This window comes from Bos indicus x Bos taurus, chromosome 2 (genome assembly GCF_003369695.1).
Source record: "Bos indicus x Bos taurus breed Angus x Brahman F1 hybrid chromosome 2, Bos_hybrid_MaternalHap_v2.0, whole genome shotgun sequence".
Lineage (NCBI taxonomy): Eukaryota > Metazoa > Chordata > Mammalia > Artiodactyla > Bovidae > Bos > Bos indicus x Bos taurus.
This window is the reverse complement of record NC_040077.1, coordinates 62186272-62208278: the sequence shown is the minus strand read 5'-3', so window position 1 is coordinate 62208278 and position 22007 is coordinate 62186272. Positions and strand designations below refer to the sequence as shown.

General features: G+C 38.3%; 1 protein-coding gene across 2 annotated transcripts in view; it reads right to left on the bottom strand.

Moving 5' to 3' along the window:
• Positions 1-22007, bottom strand: part of MAP3K19 (mitogen-activated protein kinase kinase kinase 19) — a 58551-nt gene that overhangs the window by 25039 nt on the left and 11505 nt on the right. For both annotated transcript variants that reach the window (XM_027561969.1, XM_027561972.1), the window contains exons 4-7: positions 21364-21518; positions 16594-16709; positions 14300-14415; positions 4665-4761 (exon numbers count right to left, since the gene is read on the bottom strand). In XM_027561969.1, coding sequence (XP_027417770.1) covers positions 4665-4761; positions 14300-14415; positions 16594-16709; positions 21364-21518 — 484 coding nt within the window. The remainder of the gene's footprint in view (positions 1-4664; positions 4762-14299; positions 14416-16593; positions 16710-21363; positions 21519-22007) is intronic.

Below are 22007 nucleotides of genomic sequence, written 5' to 3'. Positions count from 1 at the left end.
GCAGCAATGCAGGCATAGCACAATCAATAAATATATAAACAAAAAATAAATAACATTCAAAAAACCTAGTGTGAACCATACCAGAACTGTCTGTCCTTTAAGATTTTCACCTGTTCACTTTTTCCTAAGTTTTTATCAAGTATATGATATAAGTATATCAAGTATATGACAAGTGTAACTCATTGTGCTAAATGTAAGGAAACAAAGAAGGTACAGCTGTGGCCTTAGCAGAGACTACAAATAAGAAAGCGAAGCGCATAGCCAGATAAGCACTGTGAAAGAAGTGTGCAATGTGTGTGTAGAACATAGAGGCATATCCTTCGAGGAAGATGTAGGGCTTTTCCCAGTATTCAGCTTATCCATCTAACTGTCAGAGCCATTCATTCAGTCTGTGGATGCTGGAGGAGCCATGGTTTTAATCAGCTCCACTGATCGAAGAATAGAGATGTGAGCAGGTCGTGAATCAGAGAGACCTGGGTCTCTATCCCTCCTGCCACTTCTGGGGGGACCTTGGGAAAGTTACTTAATAGCTATCGTCATCAGTGTGTGCATGCTATGTTGCTTCAGTCATGTCTGGCTTTCTGTGACCCTATGGGCTATAACCCACCAGGCTTCTCTGTCCATGGGATTCTCTAGGCAAGAATACTGGAGTGGGTTGTCATGCCCTCCTCCAGGGAATCTTTCTGACCCAGGGATCGAACCTGCATCTCTTAGGTCTCCTGCATTGGCAGGCAAGTTCTTTACCACTAGCACCACCTGGGAAGCCTAATCACCATCAGCGTATCAATTAAAGTTTTTATTATTTTTAAAGGACATTGGCTATTTTGTCAAATATATAGGAACCACCATAAGGAAAGCATTTTTAATGTTAAATGTTTATGCTTGTGTTATTTATAAGAGTGGTGCATTTAAAAAAAGTAAATATTTCCAAAAGGAGTTTTGTGGGGGTTTTTTTTTTTTTTTTTGCAATCTCTAAAAATGAAGTTCCCTTGGAATGGTGGATTTTCTTTTTAACTTTTCAAATATCCTATCACCACACTATGTAGCACAACATGACAGGCTTGGGATTATAGAGCTGGGAGGAACTTAGAGGTCATCGGACCCAAACCCTTCGTTTTAGAGATGAAAAAACTGACAGTCATGAGGTTGTGAGATGGCTCATGGCCACTTTTGTAATGAAAGGCAGATGGATGTCTTTCACACCATTTTTGTAGTCATCCTTGAGGGCAAACACCTAGCTGACATGTTAGAGTAAGAAAAACATACAGCATACATTCCTAATAACTCAACTGTCAGTGAAAAGGATGCTCTGTAAAACTAGGCACAATTAGACTTTGCTGTAGAAGTTAGAAAATTGGGCAGTATATTCACTTGAACATGTTCTTAACAATGACTGTATTTTTAGAATCATTGAGGACTAATAAACCTAGATGATTTTTTTACCAAGAATGTTTTTAAGTAGATTTAATAAACTAAAAATTTGTTAATTGGTTGATTTCTCTTTTTTTAAACCAAGGAAGTAAGATGCAATAGCAAGTATAAGAAATTCCTGACTTTTTAGACATTGTGAAAAGTTAATGGTTCCTAAATGGGGAAAAAACATTTGGTTGTAAATGGCAGGGTGAGGTGAAGGATATTAAAAAACTTTCTGACACTGAAATCATCTTGGAACATATATACTCTCTGTTTTGTCTTTTGAACACTGTGAGTGATCATAGGAGCCTCTGAACCTAAGAGTGGTCCAGGAAAGCGGATGTACTGTCACATGTGAAAATAAAACACTTGCTCCTATCTGAATGCATCTTTCCAGAAAGAAGATGCAAATTAACCCCACCAGAAAATGTTATAGTAGAGAGAAACTAAGAGGCATCATTTAAACACAACCAGAAACATAAACTTTCTTGCCGAAAAGGGGCAAATGATATTCATAAAGTCAGAAAGTGATGACTAATTATTAATATAAGTGCTAAAATTTTAAAACAAAAACTTATTTGGCCTAGCCTAATTCATTCAATGAAGAAAAATTATTTTCTCCAGAAAAGTCTTACTTTTCTGTGTTTTCTACTTGCTTTGTTTAAATGGATGGGAATCAAGGTTCAAAATATTTTGATAACCTCTCTACCTTTTGATAGTTTCCTAAATCATGATTTTCAACAGAATTTTTTACATCTACATTTACCAGTCTTTTTTTGCCACTAGTTTTCAGAAAGCTAACTTGAGAGATGGATACCCAGGAGTTACACAAGAGAAGATAATATGGAGGTATCCTTTTGCTGATATGGGTGTCAACAGCAGAGGGAGGGTCTGAGGTCAATGTAGAAGCATTTTGTATGCTAGTTGTGGCTGAGGCAGTGTGATCTGGGGGTCAGTGACCAGTTTTGAGATGTAGCTACAAGAATTCTTTATGACAATCCAACCTGGGATCTGTTCTTCTCCTTCGTTTTTCAATGGTCTATGAACTTTTCTAGTAACTTTTAAAACTTCCTTTCTTTTCACTCAAGTAGAGCAGATTTTGTTATTTGCACATAAGAATCCTGATAGATATACACTGTAAGCCTAGGAATTTTAGAAAATAGGTTCTCATTCACTCACGAAAATAATAATTTTACATGCTCAGTTTCCAGTCTACAAGGTTTGCATCTGATATGTTCTGGGAAAATAGCTGATTAAGGAATGCAAGAAGATTTTTATAATAAGGAAAAGGATGAGGGATTCGGGTGAGAGGCAAATTGTATTTTATAAATTACCATCTGTAAAAGTTCATAAGAAAGCAAATGTGTGTTGCAGGAATATTTAGCTGTTAAAGACCAGGGCAGTGATCTAAACATTAGAGTTTATATATATTTTAGTTAGTGAAGTTTCTTTTTTAAAAGAATAATACAATGAACAAACAGATATAAATTAAATGATTAAATATGCATATCTACCATCAAATAGTCACATGGATGTGCATAAAGTCTTTATAAAGTGTGCAAACACTTAAACATTAACAACCTGGGGTATGTTAGAAGCATGTAAATGGAATTTAAAGAGATTTATTGTTATTTAAGATGAATACAATGCACAATAATTCCCCAAACATTTTTATTTCAGATTTTGTGACTTGAAAGAGTTACTAGCTTACTGAAGACTCTTATCAACTATGAGAAGAAAACTTAGAAACATAATTTCTTCTTTAGAATGTATAACTCAAGTTATGAAAGCCTAAAACTGCAGGAAGTTAGTTGAGATGCTGCCTAAGTGTTATGGTTCCTACATGAAAATCTAAAATATTACATACAAATTGATTTTAAAAGTATTATTAATATGAAGGGACTTTCCTGGAGGCTCAGATGGTAAAGAATTTGCCTACAATTCAGGAGAACCGGGTTCAATTCCTATAAGCACCTCAAATGGTAAGTCATCTCTAAATTGAGCTGAATAAACACAGTATTTAAACTCTTAGAAGGTGATGGGGACACAACTGGGCTTCTGAGAACTCAGATTTGAAGTCTTTGAAACGCAAAGGCAGATCACAAGGACTACCTGGAGGGGATCAGGACTTGTTTATTTTAATTAGGTCTTTCAGGGTTCATGATGTTTATAGTTTCTTCCCTGCCCTCAGCCAGGAGAAAGGAGGTACAGAGTGAGTTTGGGAAAGATGGGAGGCTTCCCAGAAGAGGGCAGCATTGCATAAGGGGTCAAAGGAGACAGTGGCTAAGCTAGCACAGCCTTCAGGGTGGTTAACCGGGATGAGAAAAAAGACATCCAAGAGGGCAGCTTCCCTGGAGTGTTAGAAAGGCAAGGAGGAAAATTACCAGAAGAGAGATTGGAGCAGTTCAAATAAACGTTTCATGTAAGAAGTTTATAGGGGAGTAGATGACAGACAAATGTGATCGCTGTGATGACTATGTTCTGCAGTGAGAATCTAAATACCTTGTGATCTGTTCAATGCAAGGGCGTTTAGGGATAGGACAGGATGACACATTTGGAATGGGTGTTGTTTTGGAAAATTCCAGACTTATGGCCTCCTAGAATACAAGAGTGCAACTTGGGCCTTTAGTTCTTTGTTCAGTCCCCCAACTCCTGCCTCAAGGGAAGAGGTCTGGGATGACAGCTAATGGAGAAATGTTTGGTCCTGGAAGAGAATAAGGCTTCCCAGGTAGCTCTAGTGGGAAAGAACCCACCTGCCAAGGCAGGAGACATAAGAGAAGTGGGTTCAGTCCCTGAGTTGGGAAGATTCCCCTGGAGGAGGGCATGGCATACTCACTCCAGTATTCTTGCCTGGAGAATCCATAGGATAGACATGGTGGGCTACAGTCCATAGCGTCACAAAGAGTCGGACACAACTAAAGTGACTTAGCACGCACACATGAACGGAAGAGAACAGATCCCCGTAGCTGCTGGAAGATTTTGAGAGAAAAGAAGTGAGGGCAAATGTGCTACCAGACAAAAAAGGAAGGAGATGAGAACAGCAGGTTGAGCTAGAGTAGGGTAGAACAAAGGAGAGACTGAATAGGTTGCCAAGACTCACTGATTCAAATATGGACCAAAGGCTAGGATTTCTTTTCCTCTATGCTTGTCTGAGATTTCAAAGCTCTGCACTGAGCATGACTGAAATCAGGGGGAAAATCCAAATAATCAATATTGTCTTTGTAAACACATCAAGGACAGAAGATGGATACCTTCTGTCCTAGGTTGCCAGTCTTGTCCATCACCACTTGGATCTCCTTCTTCACTAATCAATATGGAATGAGAGCAGTCATCATCTTGGTCAGACTCCTGAAATATCATAAAATAGAAACTCAGTTTTTCAGTGTAATACTTGGTTGGCAGGGTGAATGTTGATTTTTTTTTTTTCTAGGCTAAAGTTTCACACGGCTGATTCCTTTTAAATAGGATAAAGTATTCAGGACTAAAATAATGGGAAAGTGTTTGTCTCCAGAGCACCAGGCTTAGACAGACGTGAACGTGATTAATTGCATAATCAAAGATGAAGATCAAAGCTGAAATTGCATAAACACAGAGAAATTCAATATTTTATACTTTATCATGTCTGTATTCAGGCTGTTAAGCTGCCACCAATTCCATCCGAGTGGGTAACTGGAAAGAATCCTTTGGCCACAGCCAGTGAACAACCCCAAAGGAACATGGTCTTTTCCATAATGCCTCCCTGGGGCATCATTTACAGATGGTGAGGGTGGAAATCCTTGCCCTACATGGAAGCTGCAGATATAACCTTAGACTGAAAGGAGGCAGCAAAGCTGATTAAAGTTTTCACTATGACAGCCTTCTGATCTAATCGTGTTATGCGACTTCTCAAACTTCCCTTTTACGATCTAGAAAATGATCAAACTGCTGAAAAACATTGTTGAAAAGCAGCTTAACTTAAAAAAAACAACCAGCTTGACTTACAAAAAGTATTCCTGACTCTCTAAAGAAGAAATGTTTTCTATGAGAATGCATTGTTGTTGCTAGGTTCCTCCTTTAGAAGTTGTTGCTGGTGATTTTGCCCCTTTTAGTGGCTAGAACAGTGATAGATGTAAGTAGTAGTTAAAATATCCCATCCTACCTGGATGTTATAATTGGCATTCTGGTTTCTGTGATCCAGATGAACGGTCTAGTTAAGCAGACTATTGGATAAAAAGTCTTTGCCCTAAATGCAGATGTTTGTCGGACAAGCAAGCAGACTTTATCATAAAGCCTCTGATATTTCATTCACTAATTCCCAAGAGAGTGTGGGAATCTTTTCACCTTGTTCATTTGACTTATCACTACCATTAAAATATTTTAGGTGTTCAATTTTTTAAAAACTTTTAATTTTGTACAGGGGTGAAACCGATTAACGACGTTACGGTAGTTTCAGGTAAACAGGGAAGGGATTCAGCCACACATAGACATGTATCCATTCTCCTTCAAACCACCCTCCCATCCAGGCTGGCACATGACATTGAGTGGAGTTCCGTGTGCTATACAATAGGTCCTTGTTGGTTATTCATTTTAAATATAGTAGTGTGTACCTGAGCATCCCAAACTCCCTAAGTGTCCCTTCCCCTTGGTGGAAGGTGTTCACTTATAATAGCTTAGTTATCATATTTTACTTTATATAGCAGTACACGCTTTGTAAAGCATTCTCTACCTCCCAGCACAGGTTAGGGGTCCTACCTCAGACCATCCTGGTTGTCAATGGCAGATGGGACAGCTGGACAGGTTCGCCCTGATCCTAGACTGTTGTCAATTTTACTGCTTATTCTTTGCATTTCAAAAATTCTACCACTCTCTGGCAAATTTCTTCTCCCTCCCATCCAATTACAAAGCGTGAGCGGTAGGGTATTACTATTTTATAAAATGCATGGAAATACCAAAACAGCAGTTCTTTAAAGAGCAGGAGACAAAATCACCTATAATCCTACAAATAAATAGCAAACTCTGTTCACTTCCCAAGTGTTTAATAATAGAGCTGCATCATGTCATTTCATATCTGGCTTTTTTACTTATGATGTATAAATTACATAGCAATTTACTAAGTAAATATCATTTTAGTGGAATTTTATCAGAGGGTCATAAAGATGTTTAGTAAGTCCCACAAGTGTTATGATATAAACCCCATCATGCATAGTAGGCAGTTTTTAATTCTTCATTATCACACATAGTGCTGTGAACATCTTTACAAGTAATACCCCAATTTTGTATTATCTCTTTAGAGTGGATTCTTAGACATGGAATTATAAGGAATTATTGATCTGAAGAATATTAGAATTTTTTTTACATACGTTGCTTTAAAAGTAAATTTACACTTACTACTTACTGTCCACTAGCAGTGCATAAGTCTGTTTCACTACCTTCTCCCTTATCAATGAACAATTTTCATTTTTAGTAATGTGATATATGATCTGATTGTTTGAATGTGCATGCTTTTGTTAGTAGAAGTGTTGGAGATAGTTTCAGATGTTTAGTGACCACTGAAGTTTCCTTCTTAGTGTGTGTATATATATATATATATATATATATATATAATTTCTTTTCATATAATGTCTAGAACACTCTGTGAGACTTCAGAATATATCTCTTCCATTTCATATAATTAGAGTGTTTCAATGAAATTTTTAGGCTGAATAAAACTAATTAACACTAATTTTTAGTGTTAAATATATAACTGGTTCTCGTTTCAAGTTTCTATGTTGATTAATGATCTGCGGTTGGTCTCAACTGCTCAGTTCATTTATTATTTGGTCCTTGAGGAAAAGTTGGAAGATGCGGAGCATGGGCAAACTACCTGCAAAACCCATAACAATGACCAGCATTTATCCATACAGTGCCAGACACTGCTGGACCTTTCACATATTAGCTAACTTAATCCTCACAAAAACTCTAAAGGTAGAAACTATTACTCCATTTATACATGAGGTTCAGAGGAGTTAAGTAACTTAACCAAGGTCACCTAGCAAGCCAGATTCACACCCAGACTCTGAAGTCTGGTTACAGAATTCATAATCACTCTGCTTTCTTTCTACTATGAAAAATTTGAAACAAGAGAGTCTCAACAAGAACCAGAAGGAAATTAATAATAGTGAGAAAATTAAGAGAAAGAATACCCAAACATAATTTATAATTTTTGCACAGGAGAAGATAAAAGATGTGTGATCCCTACAAACTCCTGACAAAAAACTTCTTCCTTAAAAAAATAAAAAATAAAAACTGAAAAACCATAAGCATCACAAACAAAAAGGATGTGGGGAATAATACCTACTTTGAAGATTAACATGAAAATGAATACAAAAACAGCAACAGCTCAGAATTTTCTGTTTCTTTTAGAATCTTAAATATGAATGACTTTAATAGACTTCCCTTGTGGCTCAGCTGAAGAATCCACCTGCAATGTGGATCAAACCCAGAGTTTGATCCCTGGGTTGGGAAGATCCCCTGGAGAAGGGAAAGGCTACCCACTCCTGTATCCTGCCTGGAGAATTCCATGGACTGTATAGTCTGTGGGGCCGCAAAGAGTCGGATGCGACTGAGCGACTTTCACTTTCACTGGGTGACGGAGGAAAGGTTGAAATAATGCGGTCGTGTGAGTGAAGGAGAGAAAACGTTAGAATAGCACATCCCAAATAAATGGAGCCCATCAACCATTCACAGTAATGCAAGAGGTGACAACAGACTAGACAGCATAGCATTCTAATCTGCAAACAACAGAATGCCAACCACACAGAAAAGAGGCATAGAAATCATACGTAATTAAATTTGGAAAGAAGATTCTTCTTAGATGAAAAGAAGATTGGCAGAGGCCGTGAAGAGCCTCTCAGGAGCAATCCTACAAGCAAAGCAGCTGCGTATATTTGTAAACTATAAAAACCTATTGCAGATAACCCAAAAAGAAAGCAAGCTTTCATTCAAAGAAAAGAAGTAAAGAAAGACCTTGGTTTTTTTTTTTTTTTTATTTAAACCCTAGAGAAAGCACTAGAAAGAAGCAAATTCAATAGTGAGAGTCTATCTCTCCCTCAAAAATGAGTTCAAAGTTATTGCAACCATAATAAGAAAAATATAGAGTGAAAGTTCAAAAAATATCTTAGAACTGCATAAAAAATTAACTAAATATGAAGGGACTTTTAGTCTTTAAAAAAAAAAAAAGCAAGTTTCCTAACTATACCACAAAAAAATGAAAAGTAAGTGTGTTTTCTCTTATCAATTTCTTTCTTTTTAAAATTTATTTTATTTTTATTTATTTGGCTGCAGTAAGCATATGGAATCCACCTCCCTGACCAGGGATCACACCCGGGCCCACTGCACTGGAAGGCAGATTCTTAACGACTGGACCACCAGGGAAGTCCCCTCCTGCTGTCTCTTGAGTTATTAAAGTGATATCTTACCTATTCCTTAGCTCATTCATCTGGCAAATCACTGGAGCAGTCAATCTGGGGACAGACTCAGGAGGATGAAGTCAGAGAATGGGTACCGTGGTCTGGGTGGGGTTAGTCTATGAGCCAAGGTTTGGGTGGGATTAGAAAGAGGAAAAAGTAAGGGACATTGGACTTGGAGCTGTGAGGGTTTAAGGCCAAGACTAATTTTCATCCTAATCTTATGATTTGCTCTATGTGCTGTGCTGTGCTGAGCTAAGTCACTTCAGTCATGTCCGACTCCTTGTGACCCTGTGGACTGAAGCCCACCAGGCTCCTCTGTCCGTGGTATTCTCCAGGCAAGAATAGTGGAGTGGGTTGACCTGCCCTCTTCCAGGGGATCAAACCCGTGTCTGACCCAGAAATCAAACCCTCGTCTCCTGTGTTGTCTGCATTGCAAGGCAGATTCTTAACCACTGGAGCTTCAGGGAAGTCCCAAAGCTTTGATTTTTAGATCAGCTAGGTTCTATCACTGGGGTGGTTACTGTTTCTCCTCCTTGCAAGTTGAGAAGAACAGAGGCTACTTTGCAAAGCAGTTAACGGTAGTCACTTCTCTTGGTGGCAATTCCTGGGTGAGAGTCTTGTGTGCCGCTGGGCCTTCCCTGTGGAGCCTGATGGGAGCTGTGTGTCCTGAGAACAGGGGAGAGAGTGGGACAGGTGGACTTTGCAGATAGTGAATGGGCCGGAAGTAGGTAAGTACTCTTAAATGGTGTGATAATGGCCATCTATGCATGCTAAGTCCTTCAGTTGTTTCTAACTCTTTGTGACCCCATGGACTGTAGCTCGCCAGGCTCCTCCATCCATGGAATTCTCCAGGCAAGAATACTGGAGAGTGTTGCCATGCCCTCCTCCAGAGGATCTTCCTGACCCAGGAATCAAACCCACGTCTCTTATGTCTCCTGCATTGGCAGACTGATTATTTACCACTAGTGCCACCTGGGAAGCCCCGTCTGCTCTATTCATCTGCTATTAATAACTTGGCCAGAGGAAGGAGATGAAATGTTAGGCTGGGCAGGAAACGGGGAAAGGAGAGTCACCTCTCTCCTCGTTGACGTATTGACTCACTGGTGACTTCGAAAAAAAGCAAGCCTCTTAGGGAAGTAGGTTGTGATCTTTTTACCAGTGATAACAGCAAAAAAGGTAAACAACCCCCACCTCCTGCCCCCAAAAGATAAAGTGATACATTACTTTCTGCCTTATTATTGCAGTTGACAATTGAATATTCTTATATCCTGTCCCCATCCTTCCAATAAATTCACCCTCTTTTTCTTATAAAATCAATAGGCAAAGTTTAAATTATGATTATTTGAGTATTGTACTATACTGTATGTATTGCACTATAGTCATGCAATAGAAATGTAGTATGATTATACTTTCTTTCTTGCATAACTTTTATCGTACATAAACCCCAAATCCCTGTTTTTATTTCATTCACAATTTTATTTAATATTTAATTCATTTTCTTATATTTTTTAAAATCTTAAATCTTCCCAACCTCCAGTGGTCTTTCCACATGGTTAAATATATCAGAAAATATACCAGTTCCACCTTCTTCTTGGAAATCCCCATTATCCTGTTCTTCCTCACCCCAGCGATTGGAGCTCTTTGTTCTCCAGACTTCATACATGGGCTGAAGCCCTGGGACTTGCTGTCTGTTTTATACCAAGGATATCCTCCTCTCTTGTGTTGGGTTCCAGATCCTCTGAATCATGGATCCAATTTTCCCTTCTATTTTTATCTTATCCCCTTAATTTAATAGAGTACATAGTAGCTTCCTTAAAAGGCATGTGAAATGTAGAACGTTTACTCATTTGCATGTCTGAAAAATGTCTTTATTCAACTCTAATATTTGGGGAAACAGTGGAAACAGTGTCAGACTTTATCTTTTGGGGCTCCAAAATCACTGCAGATGGAGACTGCAGCCATGAACTTAAAAGACGCTTACTCCTTGGAAGGAAAGTTATGACCAACCTAGATAGCATATTCAAAAGCAGAGACATTACTTTGCCAACAAAGGTCCGTTTAGTCAAGGCTATGGTTTTTCCAGTGGTCATGCATGGTTGCGAGAGTTGGACTGTGAAGAAAGCTGAGCGCCGAAGAATTGGTGCTTTTGAACTGTGGTGTTGGAGAAGACTCTTGAGAGTCCCTTGGACTGCAAGGAGATCCAACCAGTCCATTCTAAAGGAGATCAGCCCTGGGTGTTCTTTGGAAGGACTGATGCTAAAGCTGAAACTCCAATACTTTGGCCACCTCACGCGAAGAGTTGACTCGTTGGAAAAGACTCTGATGCTTGGAGGGATTGGGAGCAGGAGGAAAAGAGGATGTCAGAGGATGAGATGGCTAAATGGCATTACTGACTCGATGGACCTGAGTTTGAGTGAACTCTGGGAGATGGTGATGGACAGGGAGGCCTGGCGTGCTGCAATTCATGGGGTTGCAAAGAGTTGAACACGACTGAGCGACTGAACTGAACTGAATATTTGATTTAGAGTTTTCTGAATATAAAATCCTAGATTGAAAACCATATTCTTTGCTCAGATATCTGAAGGCATTCACTCCTTCCCTTTAATTTACTTTTTTAAAATTTTATTTTTCAATTGAAGGATAATTGCTTTACAGAATTGTGTTGTTTTCTGTCAAGCCTCAACATGAATCAGCCATAGGTATACATATATCCCCTCCCTCTTGAACTTTCCTCCCATTTCCTTCCCCATCCCACCCCTCTAGGTTGATACAGAGCCCCTGTTTGAGTTTCCTGAGACATACAGCAAATTCTCATTGGCTATCTATCTACTTTACATACAGTAATTTAAGTTTCCCACGTTACTCTCTCCATACATCTCACCCTCTTCTCCCCTCTCCCCATGTCCATAAGTCTGTTCTCTATGTCTGTTTCTCCATTGCTGCCCTGCAAATAAATTCTTTGGTACCATCTTTCTAGATTCTGTATATACGCATTAGCACATGATGTTTATCTTTCTCTTTCTGACTTACTTCACTCTGTACAATAGGTTCTAGTTTCATCCACCTCATTAAAACTGATTCAAATGTGTTCCTTTTTATGGTTGAGTAATATCCCATTGTGTATATTTACTTTTAAGAATAGCATATATTCAGGAATGTGCACATATCAAAACTGTATAGATTCATGAATTTTTATAAACTGAACATACTCCTAAGTCAAGTAAAAGTCTTCTTAGACATAATATAAAAATCAAGACCCATAAGGGAAAAAGTGGATAAATTGATTTTCATTAAAAATAAAAACTTTTGTTTGGTAAAAGAGCTGTTAAAAAGGTGAAAAAAGTAAACCAAATTTTTCTCATTGACTAGCAGAAAATATTTGTGAGTTACACATCCAGAATATATAAAGAATTCTCTAAACCCAACAATAAGACAAATAATTCAATCAGAAAATGGACAAAATATTTGAATAATTATGGCTATTGGCAAATACATTTTTTTAAAATGTATTTTAACATTGTTCATTAGGGAAATGCAAATTATAACCACAATGAGCTACCATCATATACCTATTTTGGTTAAAAATTTTTTAAATGGTTAAAATAAAAAATACTGATAGTACCAAATGCCGCCAAGTGTATAGAGACATTGGATCTCTCATTTACTGCTGGTGGGAATATAAAATGGTTAGAGCCACTCTGGAAAATTGTTAGGCAACTTTAAAAAAATTAAACATACATTTACCAAATGACCCACTAATTGGATTCCTGGGCATGTATCCTAGAGAAATAAAAACATAAATTCACACAAAAATTTGTACATAGATGTTCATGGTAGCTTTATATGTAATAGCCCCAAACTGGAAACAACCCAAATGTCTTTCAACAAATGGACAGCTAAATAAATTTGGCTGTCCCACAGCTAAATGTGGGACAAAATAAAATTGTAATAGAATACTACTTAGCAACATAAAGAAACTATTGATACATAGAACAACTTGGATCTATCTCAGGAGTGTTATGCTCAGTAGAAAAAGCCAATCTCAAAAGTTTACACATATGATAATGCCATTTATATGACATTCTTGAAGTGATAATAGAGATGGAGAACAGATCAGTGGTTGCAGAGAGACCATGGCAATTAAGAGTGTAGTAAGGGGGTTCCTTTGTGGTAACAGAACAGTTTTGTATCTCCGCCAAAGATTCAGGGGATAAAATGTCACAGAACTACGCACACAGACACACACAAACAGAAGAAAGAAAAAGGAATGCACATAAAAACCAGTGAAATCCAAGGAAGGTCTGTAGTCTAGTTCATTGTGGTGTTGGGTTAATGTCAATTTTCTAGGTTAGACAATCAGCTACAGTTATAATAATTCCCATTGAGGAAAGCTGGTGAAGGTTATACAGGAGCTCTCTGTACTCTTTTTACAAGTTCTTATGAATCTATAGTTATTTCAGACTACTTTTTTACTTAAATTTTTGGTTTTTGTTTTCTTTATTGTTTTAGAATAATTTTTGGAAAAAGAAAGGTACAAAAAGATCTTACTACACTATCTCTAAAACTCTTCATATAGTTTCTGTCTATTATAGTCCATACCTCATTAACTTGTAAAAATAAACACATTTGTGGTCATATTCTTTTTACCAATAAAATATAGAGTAGTAATTTTTAAAAAATTGTCACCATTGTGCAGCATGTGGGATCTTAGTTTCCCAACCAGGGATTGAACCCAGGGCTCCCAACTTTGCTCCCACTCCCACCCCTGCAGTGAAAGCATTGAGTCCTAACCACTAGACTGTCAGGGAATTCCTATAGAGTTGTAATATTTTTAACTGTTTGGACTATGTTAAATTTTATAAAAATTCAAAAAGTACAAATGAATATACAGTACAAAGTTGTTCTCCATTTCAGTCCTTTTAGGCAACCACTGTTAACAGTTTATTATACATTTAGGAAATCATTCCATCATTTTCTGTGGGTCATAATGTTTGTTACTAGTACTATTACTATACTTTTTGAAGTTATTCATCATGGGCAGGGGGTAATGACCAGGACCAAGAGGAGGCACCTCCTTTGTGGTATCCTAGGATGGATTTGACATGAACAGAATAAAGATTTTCTCTTCTTTCACATTAACATGCATAAAGACAAGCTACATTTTATTATTTAGCATGGATTCAGCTGCAACAATATTCTATGGTGTACACATACACGCATAATGTATGAGACTCAGAACTGACTAGCTAATTACTGCCTTGAGATTAAACTCATGAAGCACTATGATTAATTATGGTTTAAGTTTCCTTATAATCACATTTAAATATATAATTGTAATATATGTTTGTTATAAATATTCAAGCAACTTAAATGAAGTAGATATAAATGAAGTAAATGTAGATGCAGTAGGTTATCCCTTTTTCTGTTAGTTTTTCTATGTGAAGATTAGAGCATCTTACCTCACTGCTGCCAATGCTCTGCAAGATTATATTTTGGTTTTTAGTAACTGTCATCATATCAGTTGGAGAAGAGTTTGTATCATGACAAATGTCAAGCAATGATTCAGCATGTCTTTCTGCCAAAAGAAACATAAAAATGTGTTTTGATAAGCTGCATCTCCAGCAATTTCACAGCAACATCTAGCATTAGGTTCTAAAAATGAGTTCCATTTTGTTTAAAATTTTCTTGAAATAGTGATCTGGGATCCTGAGGAAGCTTTGGGCCATAATTTTTACCGGAAAAAATGTGAGGACAAAAGGAATCCACAGAATGAATGCATTTTTGTTTGTTTGTTTTTTAAAAAGGGGGTAATGTTGCTAAGTGTAACCCCTAATAAGGGGCTGGGAATTATATCTGTACTATAGTTGCCGAAGACAAAAGTGCTCAGCTGCTTGGAGCACCTTTCCTGTCTAGCACTTGAAGCCACATTAAATTGACAGAGTTCTGAACACCAAACAATGAATTCCCAGTTAGTTCCTGGGGGACACTGTTCTCTTACATACCCTTCTCCTGTTATCTTGACTTTTTCAGATAAGCATGCGCTCTACCGTGAAAACTTCTTCCTCTTGCATCTCTTCCTATTTCATTGATCATATGAGTGATACAAAATTGAAAGAGTGATCTCTACTCATAGCCTGCATTTGTTCACCATATTTTCTTTCTTCACTCTTTACAACCTTTCTACTGCCTCCATCCTACCATTGAAACCCTCACTTTCTTATCACATCTGCTTTGTAAACTCTTTTCCAATATGATGCTGCTTCCCACCCCTTCTTTCTTGCAGTTCTCTCCTAATTTTCCTCCTTCCTTTCTTATGCCTCGTCCATGTGTACCTTCTCTGCCCAGCCCCTACAATTTTCTCACCATCATCGATCCTTTAGTGATCTCACCTACTCTCAGATCTTCACAGTCTCCTTGTAGAGAACTTGCAAAGAAACCCATCAGTCCATCTTAGCCAATCCTTTCCCCACAAGCCCTGGCCTACAGAAAATTTCTACTTTGAAGATCACAAGTTCTCATCAAATGAGTGTTTTAGAACCCATTACCTTCAACATCCACACCAAACCATAGTGTTCTCCTATTTTGTTAATTGTATTTCTACCTCCCCACTTCCTAGGGCTGAAACTTTGGAATCATGTTTAACTCAAGCCTCTCAACCCTTGTCTATATGTCTCCTCTATCAACTTTGCATCACTATATTCTGTGAATTCTTTCACATTCTCTTAAACTCACATACCTAGAACCTCTCAGGCCCACTACACGCCATGTCCAAAGTTTCTTTTCCTGATCCTTGAAACCACGCACAGGTACTTCTATAGTTTCTTAATAGAGCTTGCTTGTCATGAGTCTCTTCCTCTCCTAAAACATGGCTTTCATCGTTCCCTGTCTTAAAATTCTTCAGTGACTCTATTTCATTGCAAAAAAAAAAAAAAAAAATGTCCTTCAGTCTGACATTTAACGACTCTTTGATGGACTCAGTCTCTTTGTGTGTCTATCTTCTGCATTCCTTTCCCCTGACATGAACTGTTGGTTCTAGTCTCCGGTTCGCCCCTGGGATGAGCCATGCTCACTTACAGCATGATGCCTCTGTCCACAAAATCAGCTCTCATGGTTTTTTTTAGAACCAGATTGAGTCTTACCTCTTCCATGAAACCTTCCTGGGGATAGCCTTGTTCCCTGTCCAGAGCTCCCAACAAAAATCCAATCAGACAATAAAGTCAAGCAGTTTTCACAAAGTCACACGTGGCTCAGTGGCACTTTTTCCATTACATTTCTTTCTGTGGCTGTTTTTTGTCTTGCTTAGACGCTTTCTCCATGCCTATATCACATCTTTTTGCTTCCTTCATATTTTATCCAGCATTAGAGAACCACAGCAAGTCCTTCTTCCCCTTTTAAGTTTATAACAATCTCTTTCTCCTCTGACTGATGTAGTGTGTCCCTGACTGTACTGAACACTTTCAAAAATTTGGACCACATCTTAGTCTTCTTTGCCTATCTCAGAGTACCTGACTTTGGGTCTTGTACAAAGTCCCTGGATTATAGATAGCTATTCACTTGATTTCTTTTTTTCTTTCTTTATTTAAAGTATCTATTTACAATGTTGTGTTAACATCTACTGTACAACAGAGTGATTCAGTTACACACATATATACATTTAGCTTGACTTCTTTAAGAGGATCCATCAAATACATGTAAAAAACTATAAAAGGGCTTTTATAGCTAGAGAATTTCAAAAGTGAAATAAAAATATTACCTGGTTTTGGCATAGAATTCATTAAAATGTCCAATAACTGCTGCTTTCTGAAACTCTCTATTTGTGACACATAATGTATTGCTGATTTTCCACTAAAATCACAGAGTTTAGGGTCTCTAGGAAGAATAGAATCAACATCAAAGATTACTGAGTTAAATTATTGAAAAAGAAAACCAATATGAGAGGAAAAACATTGACATCAAATAAATAAAAATAATTTTATATAGTTTGGGGATAGCAATAATGAATTCAAAATGCATGAGAGACAGAGAGAAAATTTTCAAGATTTTTAACTGAAAGGAATATGTTGCATATTTTAGGCCACTTCTAGTCTAAAAACATTCTAATAATTTGCTGAAAATTTTCAACCTTGGACAAGAAGTTTCATAATTCTTTAATAACGCATAAAGCAAGTAAAGATAAAAACATCTTGATAAACTGTTGTCTTATCATCCCAAATAGCTGGCTTCATTGATTTTTTTCTTCTCAGTGCTTTAGCTAACTGCTTATTCTCAATATTTCTTTTTCCTAACTCTAATACCGAGCTCTTTTATTATTCAAAATAGAATAATGCTAGTAGAATGGCCTAGCATTTCACCTTGAAATTAAACTGACATACTTATTTCGCAGACGCTTGGTTGAGTGGAGTGATCTTATCATAGAGCCTCTCTGTATGATTTTTCATTCCTCTTGTCCTGTGATTGTTAAGCCCCATGGCTGATCTTAGAGTTCCTTGCATCAGTGCAAATCTCCTGTCTATGCTGCCATGAATCCTAGAATTAGACATCAGCTCAAAGAGGTCCAGAAGGTAAATGATGGGAACTCTGTTTACAGATTATGGTGAGGGAAACAATGGCTAGACTTGCTTCACTAGTCACATTCTGTTTTTATTGGATATGTGGCATGTAGGATCTTTGTTCCCCGACCAGGGCCTGAACCACACCCTCTGCAGTGGAAGCACAGAGCCTTAACCACCGGACCACTAGAGAAGTCCCAGGTTAATGTTTTATGATCTATAATAATATTCTTAGGGCTTTTTCTCCCTCCATGCTCATGGTTCAAAAGAATTAGCATAGGTCCAAGAATCAAGGGACTGCCACTAACCTTAATACATGGCCTTAGGCAAGTCACTTAGCTCTCTGGGACCTTAGTTTGCTCAGTTCAGTTCAATTCAGTCGCTCAGTCATGTTCGACTCTTTGCAACCCCATGGATTGCAGCATTCCAGGCCTCCCTATCCATCACCAACTCCTGGAGTTTACTCAAATTCATGTCCATTATGTCAGTGATGCCATCCTCTGTGGTCCCCTTTTCCTCCTGCTTTCATTCTTTCCCAGCATCAGGGTCTTTTCAAATAAGTCAGTTCTCTGCATCAGGTGGTGAAAGTACTGGAGTTTCAGCTTCAGCATCAGTCCTTCCAATGAATATTCAGGACTGATTTCCTTTAAGATGGACTGGTCGGATCTCCTTGCAGTCCAAGGAACTCTCAAGAGTCTTCTCCAAGACTACAGTTCAAAAGCATCAATTCTTTGGCACTCAGGTTTCTTTATAGTCCAACTCTCACATCCATATGACTGCTGGAAAAACTATAGCTTTGACTAGATGGGCCTTTGTTGCCCAAGTAATGTCTCTGCTTTTTAATATGTTTAATACATTGTCTAAGTTGGTCATAACTTTTCTTGCAACTTTTCCTTTTTTAATTTCATAGCTGTAGTCACCATCCTCAGTGATTTTGGAGCCCCCCCAAAATAAAGTTTGTCACTGTTTCCATTGCTTCCCCATCTATTTGCCATGAAGTGATGGGACCAGATGCCATGATCTTAGTTTTCTGAATGTTGAGTTTTAAGCCAACTTTTTCACTCTCTTCTTTTCACCTTTGTTGGCAAAGTAATGTCTCTGCTTTTTAATATGCTATCTAGGTTGGTCATAACTTTCCTTCCAAGGAGTAAGCGTCTTGGCTGCAGTCACCATCTGCAGTGATTTTGGAGACCCCCAAAATAAAGTCTGACACTGTTTCCACTGTTTCCCCATCTATTTCCCATGAAGTGATGGGGATGGATGCCATGATCTTAGTTTTCTGAATGTTGAGCTTTAAGCCAACTTTTTCACTCTCCTCTTTCACTTTCATCTAGAGGCTTTTTAGTTCCTCTTCACTTTCTGCCATAAGGGTAGTATCATCTGCATATCTGAGGTTATTGATATTTCTCCCGGCAATCCTGATTCCAGCTTGTGCTTCTTCCAGACCAGCGTTTCTCATGATGTACTCTTCATATAAGTTAAATAAGCAGGGTGACAATATGCAGCCTTGACGTACTCCTTTCCCAACTGTTATTCCATGTCCATGCAACAGTTCTAACTGATGCTTCCTGACCTGCATACAGAGTTCTCAAGAGACAGGTCAGGTGATCTGGTATTCCCATCTCATTAAGAATTTCCCACAGTTTGTTGTGATCCACACAGTCAAAGGCTTTGGCATAGTCGATAAAGCAGAAGTAGATGTTTTTCTGGAACTCTCTTGCTTTTTCGATGATCCAACAGATGTTGGCAATTTGATCTCAGGTTCTTCTGCCTTTTCTAAAACCAGCTTGAACTTTGGGAGTTCACAGTTCACGTACTGTTGAAGCCTGGCTTGGAGAATTTTGAGCATTACTTTACTAGCATGTGAGATGAGTGCAATTGTGTGGTAGTTTGAGCATTCTTTGGCATTGCCTTTCTTTGGGATTAGAATGAAAGCTGACCTTTTCCAGTCCTGTGGCCACTGCTGAGTTTTCCAAATTTGCTAGCATACTGAGTGCAGTACTTTCACAGCATCATCTTTTAGGACTTGAAATGGCTCAACTGGAATTTCATCACCTCCACTAGCTTTGTTCGTAGTGATGCTTCCTAAGTCCCACTTGACTTTGCATTCCAAGATGTCTGGCTCTAGGTGAGTGATCACACCATCATGGTTATCTGGGTCATGAAGATCTTTTTTGTATAGTTCCTCTGTGTATTCTTGCCACCTCTACTTAATATTTTCTGTTTCTGTTAGGTCCATACCATTTCTGTCCTTCATTGTGCCCATCTTTGCATGAAATGTTCCCTTGATATCTCTAGTTTGCTCATCTACCTTGATTAGTGTTTCTCCAAGTGGTGTTTGATTTCATGCTTTCTGGCCCCCACTTCAGGCTTATTGAACACCATGTCTGGGTTGATGTCCAGTAATCTCCGTTTTTAACAATCTCCTCAGCTATTAACACTGAAGTCTCAGGTCACTTCCCTGATGGCTCAGCAGTAAAGAATCCACCTCCAGTGCAGGAGACTCAGGTTTGATCCCTGGGTCAGGAAGATCCCTTGGAGGAGGAAATGGCAACCTGCTCCAGTATTCTTGCCTGAAAAATGGGCTACATTCCATGGGCTACAATCCATGGGATCGCAAAGAGTCGGTCACGACTGAGCAACTAGTATGCACAGGAAGTCTGAGGTAGCTTCAGACTTCCATCTTCATCCTATTACAATAACTGATTCTTTTAAAATAGATCGTGTTCTTGATTATACTTTTGTCTTGGAAGTTCCTTCTTCCTTTTTTATTCCCCACAAAAAATGCATATGCAATACTGAGGAAGAGCTTTGGCCATCTCTTCTTTTTTGATGACAAGATAAACAGGTAACAAGCAGCATTGCGTGTATGCACGCTCAGTCACTCAGTCGTGTCTGACTCTTTGTAACCCAATGGACTGTAACCTGCCAGGCTCCTCGGCCCATGGGATTTCCCAGGCAAGAATACTGGAGTGTTGCCATTTCTTCTCCAGGGGAGCTTCCCGACCCAGGGATCAAACCCATGTCTCTTACGTCTCCTGCATTGGCAGGCGGATTCTTTACCCCTGTGCCACTCGGGAAGCCACAGCAACAGCATTAGGAAACTGCATTTCTGACATGAAAGACTGCTTATTAGCCCTCTAATTAAAAAAAAGATTTATCTCCCTCCTCCTAAAAGAGTGTGTTGACATGTAATTTTTTTTGGCCACAGCATGAAGTATGCAGGATCTTAGTTTCCCGACCAGGGATTGAACCCTCGCCCCTGGCACTGGAAGCTTGGAGTTTTGACCACTGGCCCACCAGGGAATTCCCAAAATGTAACTATCACATAATTGGAAATCGCTACTATAATTTATTTTTGATAATTGACAATGCTTTCTGGAATATTTAATAACATTTTGGGGGTAAGGAGCTACATACTCAAGAATTATTTGACAGTCTCAGGAACACCAAAGAGGAAGTATTTAAACAAATGAAATAAAAGGACAATATCATAAAAATAATAGATAGCAACCTCTAACATCTGTACATCACTTTGCAACTTTGAAGTCCCATTTATGAATATGCATGGGCATTTCATATATATATGTATATACATTATATTTATCTTTGTATACATACAGTATTTTATAATATACATTATACATATACATGTATACAGGTATAAGGGGCTTCCTAGGTGGCACAGTGGTAAAGAATCCACATACAAGAGACACGGATTTGATCCCTGGGTCAGGAAGATCCCTTGGAGTAGGAAATGGCAATCCACTCCAGTATTTTTTCCTGGAAAATCCCATGGACAGAGGAATCTTGTGGGCTATAGTCCATGGAGTCACAAACAGTCAGATGTGAGTGAGCACCACAGTATACATGTATAAACAAACAATCTATATATCTAGGTTTGCAAATGACTTTGTAAGTAACAATGGCAGAGACGCCCTTCCATGGGTACTGGCTAACCACCTGATACTCACGCATGATGCCTGAGAAGCTCAGAGAGAACCTCCGCAGGTCTATAGAGCGTTAACATATCAAGCCTTTCAAACAGGTCCACATCTCTCACAGCCAGCATCAGAGGGGTCAAGCCATGTTGGTTTGGGAAATTTATATCCAGGAACTCTTCAGATGCCTTTAAAAACATGAAGCTTTATTTCTATTATGTCTTTACTGCATGCCCATTAATACTAATCTTTACATTTTCATCACCTGGCCAAATTCTCATTTTAATTTCAAGATACTGTTCCTCAATATCTTGAGAGGAGCTGATGAACTGAAATAACACAAACCTGAGACAGACAGATTGGAGTTTGAATTTGAGGTCCTTAAATTGGTTATTTAACTTCCCTGACAGGGTTATATCAAGGACATTCTGTTAAAAGTTGATAAAATCACCCTGATGAAATAAGGGACAGCTAGTTAAATACCAAATAGTTGGTATTTACTTGAAATTCAATGAGTGTCATTCAACTTTAATGAGTGTCCTGTATTTTTATTTGCAAAATCTGGCAATCTTATTCCCTGAACTTCAGGGTCTTCAGGTCCTTTCTTATAGGATTGTTTGGATGATTGGAAACAGGAAATGAAAAGCACTGAGCAGAGTGTCTGACCATGCTCAGAA